The following is a 19539-nucleotide window of genomic DNA, read 5'->3' as shown; positions in this document are numbered from 1 at the left end:
GGTTACCCTTGCACTTCCACAACTTAGACCAGCAGTGGGCAACCCAACAAGACTGTCACCAGTCAAAATGCCCGTTGTCCCCATTAATGCTTTTTCTGGATAAGGAATCCTAAGTGGCAAACATCAGGATTAAAAAGTACCACAGACAGCAATTTCAGAGCAAAGAATCAATTCTAAAAGGATAGAGATGCTTTAGCACCAATAATCACTGTCAACTTTTCGAAGTAAAGAATATAACTCCTGCTAAGTAAAGCACAATGAGCTGAGCAAGCAGCACAGGTTCTGCCTACAGTGCTGTAAAGCACAACTCAAAATTCCAGGTCATGTTAGAAAGGGTCCTGCTTCACACCATACCTGGTGAAATATGGCCTCACCCTAAGCTGGGGCTTCCAATTCCTATAATATATGGTTCTGCCTTCCTTTTTAGTATTGCATTTTAACATCCAAACAGCAGCCATGCACAGGCTGGGCTTTTATATGGATACAGAACCTCTCATTGGTATTTCCCTCTGCAACAGTAAAAAGAGAAAGGTGTTTTTCCATATTAGTAACATGGATCCACTCAGAGCAGGGGCGTTTCAGAGCACAGCCACACACAATGTGAGCACTTCTTCTGCATTATTCTTATGAAATTCACGTGGTTGTGTAGCAGAACACACTGTGCCCCAAGGGCAACCCTCTGACAGGCAGCACTGACTGGATGTGGTGTGCAAGATTAGGACAGCAGGACAATGCACCTCATTACAGTGCAAGACCTGCCTTCCTGGGTTTGGAGAAGCTCCACTTGCATCATTTCCCTGTCTCTAGCAGTGGTCAGCAGCAGACAGGAAAGAAAACAAAACCAGAGATGGAGAAACAGTCCAGATCCATGTTGATGTTTCTAAATACTCTTCCAGCCTCCATTTGTGAGCCAGGGACTTCTGAACTTCAGTGTATTTTATAAACCACCCTCGGTTTCTCTTCAGCGATTTTGCTCCATCTGCCCTTGAAAGCATTTATATTTTAGTATCCAAGGGCTTCTAGAGAACTAGTGCCCCAATGGCCTCAAAAGTGGAAGTGATCTGAAACTGGTAGAAAGGCACACATTAGCTGAAGACCGTATCAAGATGAGGGATAAAATAAAACCACACCAGCTGTCCCTCACATGCTAACAAATTGCTAAAAGCCTTGGAACACCAGGAGGCAAGGGGAATAAAGGAAATTTACTATTTTGTACGCTTTGCAATGGCATCTCCAAACGCGTTGGCTCAGGTCCAGGATGTTACATCACAGTGAGAGAACAGAGGGACAGATATGGGGAAACCTGCAGTACATCACTCACTTTTGCTGGGTGGCACCTGCATCCCAGCTGCAAAAGTATGCCACAGATTCATGTGCACGAGCAACCAGCAATTCCAACAACCACCATTTCTTTTCTGTTAACACCCCCCATACACACACCCACAAGGAATGAAAACCTTTCAGTAAAGCTGATCTAGATTTTCAGGAAGTGTCTGATTCTCCCTAGAATTCAATAAATGTAAGGTTCTAACAACCAAGACATGAAGATTTAGGACAGATCCCTGTAACTTGAGCCTTTGTCCTGGAGCAGTGTCCAATACAACTTAACACATACACACACACTTTTATTGACATGTACACTGATGAAAAACTGCCTGTATTTTTTTTTTCAATTACATATTCTAACACATCTGTAGTTTCCAGCACATCTTTTGACTGTTCCTACGAGGCACCATGCACAGATACACTCAGCTTCTCATCACTAGACTGACAGACTGTGTGAATCTCAACCCAAAGCAGACCCTTCCTGTGCAAGCACATCCCCACATCTTGTCTAGACTTAAAGCTTGAGCAGCACTGCCAAAATGACTCAAACAAGTATGACAGTGTCCTTCCTTGGCATAAATCTTTAGGCAATGAAGTGATGGAGATCAGTCTTTCCAAGGACTACACAGCCCCGTCAACCATGATATCACAGTTCCATCCTTTCTGTGCAAGTCCATGTCTTACCAAACAGGTTTCTATCTACAGTAAACCTGCTGTGTTTTCTTCAGTCTGCTTCTAAGTCTCCAAGAAGAAATGCTTAAGAAGCCTGCTCTACACCCTAACAGTATTCATTTTGAATTCCCCTTGATGTTGTGGCTAATTGGCATCTCCCACTCAAACCAATGTCAGGCCTTTCCTACCTCTGCTTTTCAAAGCTCTACCCTCCTTTTCTCACTCCTTCAGGACTATATACCCAAAGAATCTGAGAGATAAGAGTTGTTTGTTGTTATTTTTAGTTATACAACAACCATACTGATTTTAATGTTTTCCTTTCAGTATGGATATAAACTCTTCAAAGACCTCCACATTTTCTTGTAATTTTCCTAATGCCAAACCTTTCCTAGTAGGCAGGTGAACAAACTCAGTATTCTAGACAACGTTGCCCAAAGCTCTCTACAGATATATTATAAACTTCTGCTTCAAAAATTGAAGGTAAAGGAATAATCTCTGACTTTTAAACAAAAATGTAACATTGCAGACTCTTGGGAAAGCTGTACAAAGATTTTGAGTTGCTTCCTCCACTGTTTAACAAATCAGAGTGTCTTGGAGGTAAGTGTGAGTCACAGCGAGGTCAATGCCCCTCAGTGGGTCTGTGGAAGAGGTTTTTGATCTATTTCCACTTTTAAGCACTGCAGAGTGGATGGAACAAGTAAAATATACAAAGAAATTCACAAGAGGAAACATACCTGCAGTATCCTAAGGACTCAAAAAGCAGAAGTATCCGGACAATAAATTTCAATAAGAGTCTTGTTTTGCTGGAAACAGATCTTCTCCATGAGAGGTCAGAAACATTAACCCCAGAACACCAAACTACAGGCCGCGATTCCCACCCTTCCCACAAAAATGTCAGCACTTCTCTACTAAGAGGAACAATGTGCAGTCAAAGAATATGGCATTAAACCAAGAATGTATAAATGCACAATGGTATTTGTGAAAAAAACAAGCTGTCTGGAGAGGAAAGAAGGAACACATTCTCAGGCTAGAGAAGCCTTGCTTTCTGGACAGGAAAGGAAAGCAGTTGCTTAAATCATCTACTTCAGAGGACTGTAATAAAAGCAGCCACTGACCCTGATTTGCAGGGCAGTCAAACAGGCTTAGGCAAAGTTATTTCCAACAAAGCCTCTGCTATGGATGAAGCATCAGGGGGAAAGCATCACAGTGCACTCACTTCACCTGTGCTTCTGGGCAGCTGTGAAACCAGGGCCATCAGATGTGTCCCACACTGCCCTGGCACTGCACAGTAGACACTCTATTGAGGTAATTTCCATGGATACCAATGTGAAATATTAGGGAAAATATGAACAAAGCAAATAAAATATTTCCAGGACACTGCTCAGCAGCACAAGACAAAACTAAACATTCCTGGGATGAATAATGACTGAGTGGAGTCACCAGTTAATTGTCCAAAAGATACCACTTTGCTATCAAAAGGCAAAAATACATATATGAGAAAATTCATTACCAACTTTTCTTTTTAGTATGTTCAAACATTTGAATTTACCTCTCCCACTTCTGCTTTTTTCTCTCCCACCTTGGAAGAAGCTTCATCTGCCTTCTTGTCACCATGCTGTAAACAAAGAAAATAGAAGTGTAGCTATTAAGACCTTAAGTCATATCTTCCACACAAAGAAATTCTCAAACTTCTTAGTGCAAGGATGATTCATTTCAGCTACCACAATATGACAGGAAGGAACACTTAAGCTTTTCTTCTCACTAATGGGCAGGATTTCTAAATGGCCTGCTGGATAACTTCAAGAGTAATCAGTCATAAGGTCATGACTCTTAGGGCAGTTACATGACTGTTCTCGTGAAAAGCTCTGGAAGATATTCAGCTTATCACTCACCCCTTAGCAGCAAAGCACTCTCCAACGCTTGTTTTGGAAATGTCAGAACCACAGGCTTCAGCAGAAACTGAACAGCTCTCAGAGATGCCAACACAATGTGTGCAACCCACTCCAGCATCTGAACTTCCCTCAGACACACTAAAATGCTTGTTGTGCCCAGCCCTCCTCACCTGGAAGAAAGCTGTTACCATGATTGCTATAATTCTGGTGCTGATACAGAAAAACATAAATGCTCCAACAGTTCAGGCACATTAGGAAATATAGTTCTTCCAGGATCCCTGAACCTCCTGCATCTTTTATCTCCTCCAAGACTCTAAACCTCTTCCATTCGCCTAACCTGATGTACAACCCCAGTAGCTTCCTATGTGCAGCAGTGTAAAGAAAGACAAATTTTGCTCAGCACACACACTGGCATCCAGCACCTTGTAACTGTCTGCATCTCTGAAAAGTGGTGAATACGGTCCCTCAAAAAAATCTTTTTCAAAAATAATAAAAGCAAAAAGCAAGAAATAAATATAAGAGGCAACATAATATAGCTACTCTCTAGTATCTCAGCTAGTGTAACTTCCCACAGCAACTGAGACATCTGGGAGGGAGGATTCACATCTGGTTTGTTTTGTTAAGTAAAGACAGGAGATTATTCGAGACCCATTTATTCCCTTCTGTTTTCAGGACTGAGCAGTAGGAGGTAAAGCCTGCTAATCCACAAAGTAATGAGCTCCTGCAGATTTTTCTTTACATGGCTATAGGGAGAAAGTAATGATTCATGTATCACTGCACTATCTTCAACAGGAATCAGTTCCAGCACATCAGCAGGAGAAAATGCAGGCTGAAAAAAGTACTATAGCAACAAAAGTTTCAATAATTGTTTTGGACAACCTCTAACTATTCAAGTTTTTAAAATGAGATTGGTTACGACTAAGATACTTGAAAGTTTTAAAACTGGAAATGCTATACTCATATTCCAATTATGCCTCTTTAGAGGAAAAACAAGCCCTGCAGGTTGTCTATTCAGGTAAGAGATTAATTGATTCACTGCTCCACAATAGCACTTCCAGTACAGACACAATTTACCCAGCTATCTGTGCTCTTAACTGCTACAATAAAAGCATATCACACACGTATCAGTAAGAGCAGTATCAGTGAGTGTCCTGTTGCTGACAGAACAGGAATTTCAGAGCCAGCCATAAGGCTCGGGAGCTAAAGGAGACCTCTGTTGATTGGGCTCTTTTTATGGATACCCTTAGCATCAAAATGCTCCAAAAATCAAGTGTTACCCTGAATCCAGCTATTAAAGTCTTTTATTGCTCTCATTCATTTTCTTCTTCAAATTCAGACATAGCTTTAAAAGCACCAACACCAATCGAAGTGCAGGCTCTCCTTAGTTTTTTTTTTTTTTTTCTTTTACAAAATCAAGTCAGGGAATGTAGGAACTAATTACTTGCTTCCTTCTGAGTATGCCAGACCTTTACCAGGACTGAATCCAGTGTTACCCTTCCTCCCTAAGTCCACCTCCTCATCCTCATACCAAACAAACCACAGCAGACAGGACCATGGCACCAAAAGGGCACCAAAAGGGCACCAAAAGGGCACCCAGACAGACCCAGGACTACGCAGAGGGAGATACAGAAGGGGACTGGCAGGATTCCCTCGATCACCCCTCAGGCAAAATATCTCTGTGTCCCTGAGGGACCCCAGGGCAGCTTCACTGCCCAGAGAGGATATGGAGTCAACCAGGACAAGGACCACAACTTTGCTATCCCTAAACTCAAGTCAGAGAGACATCAAAAGCATGACACCTTCCCTCCAGACAGCTATGTCAAACAGCATCTGTAATAAAGAGACTTTGAATCAGAGGCCAAAAAATACGCGTATTCCAACTGAGGGAGCGAAGCACATGTGGTCAGACCAAAGCAGCTTTGGTCTGGTTTTTTTTTAATCCAGTAAGTTGAGTAATGCACTGTGTACACACAGAGACCTGATACTCTCTGGCCTCAGATAACAAAACAGCCTGTGAAAGTACTGCCTTGCAGCAAAGTCTGCTGTCCTGAAGAGGTAACCTTGCAAAGCACAGCTTCACAATACACCTGAGGAAAACATGCTGGTTCCCTGAACAGTTGATGCATAAGGTATGATGAGGGACCCTGTTCCAAAAATGTCCTTCGACAGCTCTTTTCTTATCTGCGTTTCCAAGCTTTGAACCCTCTAGTAAAAATATTAAATATACAAAGAAAATACATGCAGTAAATCAATCTGCTTAGTAAGAACGTTAAGCTCAGGTTTTGTGGCACAGTGTATATTCACTCCTGCTTCATACTCACATATCATAATGACAAGCTGACTTTTTCTTTGGGCACTCTTGCCTTTTCCTGCTCATCTTCCCCTACAGTGCCAAAGATACATATTCATAACCAAACCAGTGGATCAGAGCAGCCGCAGCTCTCTCACATCAACAGAGGGTGTAAAGCTGAAGTGACATTTCTAGTTTGACTCATGAGCTAACAATTCCTTGTAGCTTTTATGCTGGCCCAAAATATTTTCCAACCTTACTAACTAAAAAAGAAACCCCACACAAACCTACCCATAATTACATGTTCACAAAAATACGTAAGTGTCATGAGCAAGAAAGTTTATCCTGAGATCTTTATCCTGTTCTAAAATGCACAAAAATGTCACCACACTATTGTTTTAAGACACACCTTTAACTTCTGAGTCAAACAGCACTCATAAACTAGAAAGCAACTGGTGAAAAAGCACAGAGAAAATTACTAACAGCTGAACAGACACCTATATGCACAAAAACCCAAAAACCCAACCCCTCACTAAAGGCTTTGCTTCCAAGAAATTCCTTCAAAACCTCAGGAGATTCAGAAGGCATTAACAAGCCTTTGGTTTAAGGCCATTGCGCAGCATCTCAGGGGACGTAAAGTAACCGGGTGAGAAGTGAAGTCTTGCAAGATTCTCAGCTGAAATAATCAACTCAGCATTACAGCTATTAAATTAGATGGGAATCTGACCTTCGCTCTCAGCTGGAACTGGGAGGAACACAAGAGATCTTTTGACACTGCTCAGAAAACTGTCAGCTGCAGAGAGGTGCCAGGGGAGTTACAATCAAGCCAGGTAAGGAATCGAAAGGTGAAACCCAGGCCTTTATTACATCCAACCTCAGCTTTAAATACACCAGTCAGTAAAAACCTTCCTAGACTTGAATCACGTGAACTTCCTTTGTGTCTGCTCCCCTCACCCACCTTTTCTGCCTCTCCCACCTCCCCAGTGTGAATCACACACATGGGAGAGGAGAGGGCTCCAGTCCCACGTGGAGGCCCCCAAGTGCCAACAACCACAACCATGGGTTTCCAAAAGAGCAAGTGCAGGAGCAGTTTTCTTACCTGATCACACACAGTCATATCGTAGTATCTTTTCTTACCCTGGATGCGATGACACAGAGCTAATGAGACCTTTTACATCCATTTCATTGCTTAATGCAGTAATTCTCAAACCTTCCCCTTCGTGATTTTGTGTCACCTCCACCACACTGATTTGACCTGACACAATGACTGATAGCTGAAAACACTGCTAAACACTGGTCCAAGCTACGTGGAGCAACTTAGAAGTAGAGTCATAACTTCAAAGCATTTCATCTACCTGATCATATATTTAGGAAATACATTAAAGTGATGTTTTCTCTGAAACCAACATTTCACAACATATGGTTTCTGTAAAACTTTAACAGAAGGCAAACTTTTTTTTTCACCACCCCATACAGAGACCAACTGCTTCCTCCTGTGAGTAATAAGCCATAAAGGTTTCTTAAAGGCTTTTTAAAGCCTTTTAAAGAAGTCGCGGTTCGTCACAGTAATGAGCAGCGACCCAAGTCCATCCAAACCGCATGGAGCCATCAGAGAGCTGTGGTTTGCTCAGGGAGGATCTGGCAAGTGACGGTTCTTCCCGGCAGCATCGCCGCCACCCACCTGCAGTGAAGAACACGATCCTGGAAAAAGGCGCAGCGCAGTTTTTCCCAAAACAGGAACAGCCCCACATACAATCCTGACTTACGCGTTCTGCTGCGGTTTCGCCATCCCGCGAGCCTGCGCTACTCGGGAGACGAGCACCGAGAAGAGCACCAAAACCCCCGGGTTTCAGTGTCGCTTTCTGACAGGGCACGGGATGCGCAGCGGCGGCCGGAGCACACCGCGCTTCCACCTGACCTGAAGCACTGGAGTTTTTTCCTAAAAAGCGTTGTCTCGCCTCCAGCCGCACCACAACCCCCGTTCCTTACCCCTTCTCCATCCCGAGCGGCCGGAACACCCCGCCCGCCGCGCCCGCCCACCCCGCGCCCCCCGCCAGCCACTCCCGGCGTGGTCCCGGCTCTCCCGCGGCTTTCCCCCGCACTCACCATGGCGTACCACCAGCGGGCGAAAGCCATGGCGCTGCGGCTGCTCCTCCTGCCCGCCCTGCCCGGCACTGCCCGGCCCGGCCCTGCCCGGGACGCGCCCAGGGCGGTGCCCGGTGCGGAGCCGCTCCCCCGCCGGGGCCGCGGGGCGCCCGGGGCAGCGCGGAGCGGCATCGCCGCCCTCCTCACACCCCTCCCCGCAACCCCGAGCCCGCCTTACCGCCGCGGGCAGCGGCTGCCTGCCCTTCCCGGGCGCCGACATGTCGATCCCGGGGAAGAGGAGCGGGGGGCGGCCGGTCGCTCCCAAAGCTCCGCGGGCGGCTGGAACGGCCCTCAGTCCCTCCCCTTCCTGCCGGGGCCGAGCCGGGACGGGGGAACCAGGGGGGCCGCGGGTCCGGGATGAGGTGGCGGAGCGGGAGCGGGGAGCCCGTGGTGGGACGGCGCTCAGCTGGAGCGAGAGTGGCTTTTCTTTAAAATAGGGTTGTGTGGTGGGGGGGGAAGAGCTCGCAGACTTTTTTGTCCTCACGAAAGCCTTTCCCCTTGGAAAAGCGTTTGGGTGTGGACGGCCGACCCTAAGCAGGCTCCATGGCAGCTCCCAGCGTGGATCCTGCACCTCACGGCTTCTTCTCCCGGGATGGAGCCAGGCGGATGGTGCTTGGGGCTGCTCCAACACCCGGCTCCTCCACCGGCCTCCGTCCGGCTCCTGTGCCAGCTTCCCTCCAACTGCGGCATCCTATTCCTATGATAGCTTCCTTCCCCAGCCTGGGCATCCTGGCTCTTCCACCAGCCTCTGGCTGGTCTGCCACCTTCCCTACAGCTGTGCTACCCTGCCACCTCTGCTGGCTCCAGCCTTGGCCGTCACCTTGGCATGGCTTCGTTCCCACCACGCAAATACACTTGGTTTGGAAGTTGGCCACGCATCCCGTGGGTTGATGTGGTGTTAAACCCTCACATTCAGGGGATTTGTTGCAGGTCAGGTTATAAAATGGAAAACACAGATACTGTGTGCAGGAATGGGTGCAGTTTGACGACTTTGTCTTGCCAGGCTGCGTACAGTAAATGAAGTCGGCGTCTGCAGTGTTCCGTGTCAGGGAACCCCAGGCACACGCTGGTTGGGTGGAACAGCTGTTGGATGAGTTGCACTACTCCAAAGAGATAACAGCAGCAGCTCCTGAACACATTCTTGTGTCAGGAGGCCTTGTCCATCAGCAGGAGGAAGGAAAAGTGTCCCAGTCTTTAGGGATTGCTTGTCTCCTTCCTTGGGGAAGAGGCAGTAGGACTAATCCGTGTGGTAGGAAGTCTGTAAACCCAGATAAGTGCCTATGCCCTGGGCTGTCAGACAGGAGACAAGTGGGTGAGGTCTCCCCTCAAGGTCTTGAGAAATGGTTTTAATCTGCAGAGAGAGGGGGAATGTTCAGATGGGTCTGCCTAAAGCCAGTCCTTCTTTTCCTTTCTGATTAGATCCATGCAGAGTTATGGCTGACTCTGAAGTGTTTCAGCATGTGACACCTAGGCAAGGTGCTCCAGAGGAGGGGGAGGCGAGGGCCGTGTTTAATGCTTGGCTTCTACGTGGGGCTGCTGTGTGCAGGTTTACCTCCAGTCGCTCTGACAGGTGTAACAGATTGTGCTGCATTTCTCCAGCTGCAGGCAGCAGACCCTCCCTGCTGGCAGAGGGCTACAGGGAACCCTCAGGAAGCGTCACCCATCTCACAGCAATGTGCCTGATGACAAACAGCTGGAGCTGACAGTGATTGGAGTGGTGGAGTTGCACAGGAACAGGGCAGTAACACATGAAACCCTTGGTGATATCAGGATGGACATTCAGGGTTCTGCTGACCCAGAAGCACATCATCCATTCCAGCTCTGCCAGTAGGTTCAGTTTATAAATGAGGTTTGAACACTGCTGCAGGAGGGAGGGGAGCTGCCCACACACTTGCTCCAGCTCCTGCAGTCGTTGCAGTGTTTTGTAAACTGACTGGGCTCCATCCAGCCCAGCAAGGAAATCTTGCTTTAGGGCTAAGGGCTTGGCATTGTTGTTTCTATTAAAAGGTTCCTCTAGCTTGCCACTGCTTCAAGAAACCATTGCTTACTGGCAATTTCTGCCTAAATTTATTCTTAACTAGTTGAAAACTTTTACATGTAAAGGATGTAAGCAGCGGACATTTACCTGGGGATGGAAAAGCAGGTTCTTGCTCGTCTGACAGAAGTAGAGTCAGCTGATGGATGCCTGAGTCAGCCTTTTAAATACTGCAGGCCTAAACTCCACTCCAACAGGTTACTCATTTGGGTAAAGATTTGGGTATTTGAGTGGAGCAGTTGCTAGTAATTATCCAAGTCTGTCTGACACTTATTATCTTTAATTAGGAAAAAATAAATTTTCCTTGCAGCAGCATACAAGCGTGTAGTATAAAAATCACAGTTTTCTGTCACAAGTGAACAAATCCACTGAGGCTTGCTGAGATTTTATCTGGCATTGGCCACTGAGTTCTGCACAGGGCTGATCAGAAACAGATGCAAGAGGTGATGGACGGCACAAACATCAGCTTTTTCAATGTTTATTGGCTGGAAAAAGAGCAGGTGGCCACATCAGGAACACACAGGTTGTTCTTTACTGCAATAGTGTGTGATGTGAACAAGTATTCAAAAAGAGCTTGTGTGCTTTTAATAGTCATGGCTACATTTCCATGTAATTCAAGGTATTAGGAGTCTAAAATTGGAATGAAGAATCACAGACTCATTTTCCTCACCATGCCTCATCTCCAAAGGGCGCCAGTTGACGTCAAATGCCTCCCAATAAAAAGGTGCTCAAAATTCTGGCAGGATGGGATGAAATTTTTGCCAAGCATACATATTTTATTAATATAACTTGCATAATGGTATGACTGCAAGCTTATGAGTCATTCACAAAATCTACAAAATAAAGTACAAAATCTCTTGTGTAACTGGATTTTCAGCCGGGGTAGTTTAAAAGAAGTCTTAGTATAAAAACTAGTTAAAACAATAGTTTTTAAAATTTCTTTCCTCCTCTTCCTGTGTTTTACAAAGAAACTCCTCTCAAGTTTTTGTTCTGTTGTCTTCCTCTGAAACCCAAAACCATCCGGATTTACTTTTTTTTTTTCTTCTTAATTTGATGCATTCAGTCCCACCCTGTTTTAACACGCCCACAATAACAAAGACCAACAAGTACATTTCATTTCTCCTTTTACTGTTTTTGTTCACCGTGTGTTCAGTAAATGGAAAGTGGTATTTTAAGTTATGGAAATTCTGTTTGTTGATAAGCATGGTTTGATGACATCCTTGCTCTAGAAAGCATTAATGCCAATCCTTACTTTTTAAAAGAAGGGTTTATTTCCATATCTGTGGATACTTCTATTTTTGTACATGTTATAAACATCTTTTATAAGTGGTATGTCCTCTGCTAGTTTAGTGGGGTCTGAAGATTTCCTGCTGGACTCCATCCCCACTGATGAGTGGAGATTTCCTCCCCTCAGAGAGAAGACATAAACTTTGACACCAACCAAGAGAAAATTAGAGTCTTTGGTGAGGTTTGATAATTTGTTATTTTGTAATTGAGGTGAACTTTTAATTAAAAAATCAAAATCATTTTGAAATTAACTTTGCATAATTACTGGAGCCAAATTTGTATGATATGTACGAAAATTTTTATATATCCATATTTTCTTTTGTTACACTGAAATGTAGCAAACCCCAAAGTTTAGTACGATGGATCACATACAACTGTGAGGGGGAAAAAAAAAATGGTATCCTTCATCTTCCCAGACTGTGTTCCACCCCCATGTGTTTGGTCCTCTTGTCTCCCCCCAGTTTCTGCTGGGGGAGCCAAACGGTGTTGTCAGTTCTGGGAGTCAGCAGAAATTCAAGGTAACTGATTTGAGACCACACTATAAATTAATACAAATTTCAGCAAACCACAGGCATTTTTTCTGGACTGGATACAGATGCAGATGAGGTTATGGCCCCAAAGTGAGTCTGAAAGGAAGAGCAGCAGGATGAGTGAGGCGTTGCCCCAGTGCATGTCAAACATTGCAGCTATGCAGGAGTGGCCGACCTGCAGCTCACGTCTGTCTGCTGCTTTATCTACAAAGAACTTACCCAAGATGAGGGGCATTCTCTCAGATGTAAACTAAATTATGAAAGTAAGAAAAATGTATGATCTAGGCCTCATTGAATTTTTTTAAGCCTGATTTGTAAAGATTTTTACATGTGAGAATTACAATACCATTTGTCTTGGATTCTCAAACTGTAGGGTTAGAGTAGTCTGTAGGCAGAAATTGCAGATTGGTGAGCTCTGTGAGAGGTGAGACAGAAAAGCCTTGTGTATTTAGAATATACTTTGAACTCTTTATACACCAGGGTTTCAAAATCAATAGAAATCCATGCTAACAAAATAAAGCACATAGCTTTTAAATACAGCTTACAATGTCAACGTGTAGATTTTTGGAAAATGCTTTGATCTGTGTCAAATCATAAAGTCCATGCAAGAGATTAAAAATTCGGTATACTGCTTGGACATTTTCTCACTTAATCTCCATATGCTACAGAAACAGTCATTGGCTTGAGACTGATAGCATTCCCTCCAGTGCCACAGTGCACTTATCCTTAACCTTCAACGTGAAGAATGTTCCCCTCAGGGCAGTACCCTTCTTCAGGTGAAATTAATCCTGAAGTTCTTGGTATTAAGAGAGGCTCCCTGAAGGAAGGGTTGCGAAAAAGAGCTGCAGTTCTCTGAAATGCATCCAGTAAAAGAAGTTAAAAATTGTCTGCTTTGGTTTGCAAAGATGCAGTGGGTGACTTTTGATCCCAGGGTGATGAAGGAAAGGTTTTACATGTCATCACATCCCTGCTTATGTTTTTGGTTGTATTTTCTTTTTCTCGCTATCTTACCCATGCACAGATAACTGCAATCAAGGTTGAAAAAGCCCATCCCGATTAAAATACAGTTTGTAACTAATCCAAAAGCAAAATTAAAGCCAATGCTCAACTACTTTATATGTAGTGTGCATATACATTCATACATACATAAATGTCTTGCAGCTATTTGGTACAAGTGTATCGTGCAAAGCACTATATCACTAACCAATGTTCCCATGATTCACAGGTAGAATAAAAGACTAATGACTAAACACTGAAGAAAAATAACTCGAAACAGCACTGGTAGGTATAATAAATTTGCACTGAAGTTACACTACAAATTGTTAGTGTAAGGCAGAATTTTGACAGAAACCTTGGACATCATCTAGGGCTAGAAATGTGAGGAAAAAACCTCTTCCACCTGCCTCCACTCAGCTTTTGCAAGGATTATGCAGGGCATCAGCCTGTAGCTGGATATGACTTGTAGCTATCAGTGACAGAAGCAGCACGGAATGGCCATGACCCTGTAATACAAAAAAAAAAAAAAGATGGTCACTTTTCCAGCTGTTCCCTTGGGGGTTTTCAGGACTGTGCTTCTGAGAGAGAACTGGACACTGCTGGTTATTGTAACACACAAAATGCTCTTTTGCCAGGACTGTGAAATATCTCTTTTACTTCCTCCTAGGGTTTTAAAATTCTTCCCTGATCCTTCGTCGTTTGGAGAGTGATGCTGCCTTAGGGCAGGGGTGGAGTCACCATCTCTGGAGGGATTTAAAAGTCATGTAAATGTGGCACTTGGGGACATGGTTTAGTGTTGGGTTTGGCCATGCTGGGTTAACAGTTGGTCTCGATGATCTCAAGGGTCTTTTCCAACTTAAATTATCTTGTGATTCTGTGATTCTTCTCGTATTCTTTCAGCAGCTGCCTGTGAAACAAGATGTCAGTAATTACAACAGTACTTCCATAGGGTTTCCTTCTGCACTTGTGACAGGGCATTAAAAAAAAAAAAACCTCTGGCAAACAAGAAATTCCTGTTGAGAGGGAGGGAAATTACAATGCTGGGCTTTGTCTGCTCAGTAATTGCAGATTTGCCGGATGGGGGTAGGTGGATGTGGAGCATTTAGCAGCCTCGTTAGCATCTGGTTCATCCTTTGTTTAACTTGGTTAGCCAGTGCCTCATCTGGAAGTTACATTAACATGTTAAAAGCTGCATTAATATTAACAACCATGTATCTGCTTACAGCCTGCATCCCTGAATCCATTATGTCCACTGCTCTGCCATTACTTCCCTCTTTCATCTATTTTCTCACTTGCATGGATTAAGTTCTTCTCCATCTTGGCATGATCGCTCCCTACAGACACAGTTTCACAGGTCTCTTCACAGGTTCATACCACACTCGGTGCCTCTTAAGAAGCAAAACTTCCAGTCAAAACAACACGAAGGAAGCCAAGGTTAGGACAGGCCGGCACAGGAATGTTGTATGGGGAATTGCAACGCTGCTTTGCAGTAAATTATTTCTTGTTTCAGAAATGCATGAAAACATGGAGCTGGGATTGCTTGGAAGGGAAACATGGGTAGCATGGAAAGTATTTTACAGCCCTGTGTTGCTCTGGAGGCAGCAGACATTTTTCATAGTTAAAAAAGCAAGCAAATTGAAGGGGCATTGAGCTGAACCATAGATAAGTGAGCACCAGAGCCACAGCACTCGGTGTAGCTCGGCTGTATGAAAGCCTCTGCAGTGCCTTGCCCAAGGACATCCCTTCTTGCAGCAGCTTCCCTTCCTGCTCATCCTCCTCTGAAATCAGACATATGGCATTAATGGAGCCAGAGCGTGGATCGCTTCCACTCTGCACACACTGCTTTCCCTTGGGAGCAGCTCTCAGTTCCTTCTTTCTCTTTTAAGCTTCTGGGTTTGTGTTTGCCCTGAGATATGTGGTGGAGCAGCCCTGCACTCCTGCACTGCAGCAAAACCCGTTTCTGTGCATGTTTGGGAACAAGCATGAGCACAGGAGTGCAGAGAACTTGATTTGCAGTGGAACCACTGGGTAGAGCAACCCAGCACGATTTACATGCGGCTGGCGTGCAGATCATTATAAGCTGTGACAGAGGAGGGTTTTTTTTTTTGCACATCACAAACCCACAAATCTGTCACTTCTACGCAGAGCCACATGCTGTTTCTCCGAGGCAGGCTGATGGGGCCAGACAGCCCTGCGAGCTGAGGTGATGCTCTGCTCCCTGTGGGCAGTGACCACCCCAACGCCACCTGCGGGTGTCCAGTGCCCTGTGCTGTGTTGTGCAGGTGACAGAAACTCCATCTGCAGACACACCATGACTGTCACAAGCGTGGGCATTTGGGGGGGCAAATGTACGGTGGTTCTGGAGTAACTTAGGTTTTGTGTACAGCCCCAAATGTTGCAAAATCTGAAGTAATTCAAGTCACCACGGAGCAGCAGAGGAGTAACAGGAAGTCCTCTGCTTGAGGAAATGAGTTTGTTTTGTGTGGAGTGCCTTGTGATGGCACTGCCCAAGACAGAGGCACCGTGCCCAGGCTTGTGCTGCCAGAACCAGCCTGGCCACCCCTGCTCATGGTGTTGCTGTGCTCTGCCCTGGCACAAGCAGAGCACCCCTGCCCTGTGTCCAAATTCCCAGTCTACTTCTGAATGAGGGGCAGACAAGCTCCCTGGCAGGGGAGTGGGGCTGGACCCCTGGGATCTGTGTGGGGAGGTGGATGACACCCTCACCCCATGCCTGCTGCTCCCCTCACAGCTCTGCTGTGACTCACCCCAGTGAGCTACGTGACAGATCTGTCCTGCTCTGCTCTCCTGAGGCTCTAGGCCAGCAGCACAGCAGCTTTGGGGTGGAGTAATAAGCTAAATAATTAATGTGCAATTATTAAATGTGGCAAAAATAATGGCCTTGAGTGAGAAAAGAAATACATCCTGCTGTTAAGACCATGAAAATAGATGGTAATTTGCAAACAACACAGTATGAGCACAAATGTCCACCTACTAGGGGGACCAGGAGTCAAAATCCTTGTCCACCACTCAGAATTTGCCGTAACTGGAGGAAATGTGGCCACTTGTTCTCGCCAGGGACCTGCTTCAAACCTCACTGCAAATATTGGCTTCCCATTGCCCTCAGTGAGTTTTAGATCAAGTCCAAAAAACATAATTTCTGCAACAGTAAAGTGTGAAAACAGTACTTTGCATGAGCTGGGTTAAGATACCTGCACCTGTGAAAATCCCCTTTCCCCCTGTAGGGGAAAAACCGGGGAAAAAAATGGATAAATCATGACAGCAACAAGACAGTCTGTTGTCTTTCTAAAAAAAGACTCCGGAAATCTCTGCCAGCATTGTGTACTGTTGTCAGAAGATACCCGATCCTTTTAAGTCCCAAACCCGCTGCCAGTGGTTGCAAGCAGGCTGGTAACTTGTGAAGAACAAAGAGTTAAAGAGTTCGGTGCCAGCGTGCCTGTATCTGTGCAGCGATGCCGGCACAGACATTTCCTCCACGTCCTCTGCCTCTGCTGCCCAACTGTGTGGGTTTTACAGCGAGTCGGGGGACTGGCTTCGCATTCCGAGGAGAGGATCCTCGGGGAACCAAGGGCACCCCCTGGGGATGGGAAATACCAGGTACATCCCATAAAACAAAATGCGAACGGGAATTCCACGGGACTGTAGGGGGGCTTGGGGAAACGATGGCAGTGGTGTGAGGCGGGGAGCAGCCCTTTGCTCGGACAATGGCTTATCTCAGGGGACAGGCGCCCTCTTCCCAGGGTTGGACGGGGGCGGGTGCGTGGCTGCCGGGTGATTTTCCTCCCTCTGACCGCAATCCTGCCGTTCCCCGCTGCTCCTCGCTGTCTGCATTCCGCCGTGTTTACAGAGCAGCTCTTTATGAGATGCACAAGGCGTGACTCACCCGCAGCAGTGCCCGGAGTCTGGCAGACCTGGGTTGTTGAAGCTGAAACTTTCCTTTCCCTACCCTGACTCTGCAGATGAGCCGGGCTCCGCTGCACGGACCTGTTGACAAGACTGTGCTTGTACTCTTTGTTTTTCTTGTTTGTCTTGCCAGAAATCCTGTGCGCTAAGGTTCTCAAGAGTCGTTCTCGCTCGGATCTGAACTTCTGAGCAGAGAAACAACATGTTTGGGACAAGTTGGGCACTACTGTGCTTGTGCTGTTGGGGGTGTCTCCCGCCTGCGCTGCCTCCCCTCCTCTCCATCTCCTCACCATGTGGACCAGGGCTCTGTAAAATACCCAAAAACAGCTACACCACACACCCAGGAGGTATCAGATTTTATACCCTTATTTTTCACAGCTGAAGACGTCTCTTAGACATTTCTACACTTTGCCATATATTTTTTTTTTTACTTTTTTTTTTTTTTTTTTTTTTTTTTTTTTTTTTGGTGACTTAGAATTGTCCTGTTGGCAGTGCAGGTTCATTCAAAGTAAATCATACCTAGGTTAATATTTGCTGTACACAGGCTTTTGTCTCCTCAGCCCCAAATCGTCCAGAAAGGGTCCATAGTGTCCCCTGGTTTCTACCATTCCTGGGAATCAGAACAGCATCAACGAAGCATCATTACTTTGGATAAATTATATTATTCAGCTTTTCCTTCTGATACTCTGATGATGTCTGTGAGTCTCAAGCATCTCCCTACCATACTGACAAGTGCTGAAAGATGTGGCAGAAAGACAGAATCTGAGGAATTTAAGCTCTCAGATATACACAGCCCTGTCAGCTGCTCAAAATGGCTCTGAACATCAGTGGCATGGTAGTGGTGAGTTCTCCTGTCCAGCGGTACATGTTGTCCCAGCTTGTGTTTCCTCTTCTTCAGGGTGCCCCAGGAGGACAGCAGGCTTTGATTTCTGCTGCCTCTTCTCTGGGGAACTCCCTTTGCCCCGCTGGGGCCGTGACTCATTTCCTCCCTATGGCTCATCTCATCCTGTCTGCTGCCAGAGCTTACAGCTCCCTCTTCCCCTCTGCAGCAGCAAAACTTGTTACAAAAACAAGTGAAGCTATCACGTTTTTGGGAATCGTGTCCCCTTTCCTGCACCATGTAGAGAGCCTTGTCTGTGAGGCTCTGTATAGGGTGTGACATGGAAGGAAAAGTGGGGAAAAAAATCTAGTTATCTGCATGTAAAGCCGTTTTATATTCCTGTTGTGCAAATGTGGGGGGAGGCTCAGGCAATAATAACTCAAATAGCAAAGTAGCCCCAAGCTTCAGGTCTCAAATTTGTTAATAGAAATTAAAAGCCTGAGTAGTGAATGAAGGCAGAAATAACCATGCTGGCAGTGCCAGATCTTGCAGTGAGAGGCATCCTCAAAGTGAGCTGGCCAGGAAATTGGGGTGCACATTTCCCTGCCCTGTGGGTGGGACCCTTCCCTTGCATGTGCAGCAGAACTTCTGTCTTTATGTTGTTCAAGACAGGTGATCTTTCTTTGCCTAGGAAACGAATCCTTTCTGAGATTGAAAACACAAAAGTTTTAGTTGTTATCTAGCCTTGCCTAAATTTGTTTTCACCTGTCACTCAGATTCAGTTGGTATCATTACTTCTATAAATTTTGGAACAGGAAGCAAACAAAACTGAGTGGTAGGAATCTTAAAGTTCTGCAATCTCCTTTTACCATAACTTAACTCTGGTATTTGGCTTCCTACAACTACAGGGGAAAATAAGGTCTCTTTTGGATGGATTTTTTAAAAAAGTCTTCATCTGCTTTTAAAACCCACTGGTGATGTGCCAGTGAGTGTTTTTGTTTCTGTGAAGAGTTTCTAGACCTTGCCACATCCAAAGAGATGGGCTGATAGATCCTGCAGCTGGAAATGAAGGATTGCCATCATGTTGGGCCTGAGATAGGAGGCAGCAACGCTATGAAAGGTGGAAAAATGGAAATCGTTCTGTGAAATCAGTGTCCAGGCTGTTCTCAGGTCGTGTGGAGAGAGACACATGGGGAAACTATCAGTCCTCTTACAGCTGAGAGAGAGAGAGCAAACTGCTGTGGGCTCTATCAGATGCATCCTATTTTTTCAGACTTCAGTTTTAACAGGTAAAAGGGAGCTCTGCAGCAGTGATGGTTCACTGCTATAAATAAAAACATTAGTGTTCTAGCCTCAGAACTGATTGCAATTAAAATTTGATGCACAAGGTATTCTGCCAGTGTACATGTGAGGACACAGCTGAAATGCCAGTAATAGACAGCCTGTTTAATTTTTAAATTTTTTTCAAAAATGCATTTGATACTAATTGCAAACTAGAGACAAACTGGCAGAGGAGGGATTATAGTCATGGAGCATAGTCTGTTGATTCATTCCTTATTTTCTCTTGAAGCACTTAAAATGTGTGCCACCTGGTGAGGTCATGGGATCTGCTTGTTATTTTAAAA

At 45.3% G+C, this 19539-nt stretch overlaps 1 protein-coding gene across 1 annotated transcript in view; it reads right to left on the bottom strand.

Moving 5' to 3' along the window:
* The window catches only part of LOC104689803 (submandibular gland secretory Glx-rich protein CA), a 31970-nt gene extending 22964 nt beyond the window's left edge, over positions 1–9006 (bottom strand). Inside the window, exons 1-2 of the mRNA XM_039567460.1 lie at positions 8504–9006; positions 3548–3613 (exon numbers count right to left, since the gene is read on the bottom strand). Of these exons, the coding sequence (XP_039423394.1) occupies positions 3548–3613; positions 8504–8545 (108 nt within the window). The 5' untranslated portion in view covers positions 8546–9006. The remainder of the gene's footprint in view (positions 1–3547; positions 3614–8503) is intronic.
* Between the last annotated feature and the right edge of the window lie 10533 nt (positions 9007–19539).

The sequence above is a fragment of the Corvus cornix genome, chromosome Z, assembly GCF_000738735.6.
Source record: "Corvus cornix cornix isolate S_Up_H32 chromosome Z, ASM73873v5, whole genome shotgun sequence".
NCBI classification, from domain to species: Eukaryota; Metazoa; Chordata; class Aves; order Passeriformes; family Corvidae; genus Corvus; species Corvus cornix.
This window is presented reverse-complemented; position numbering and strand designations above follow the sequence as displayed.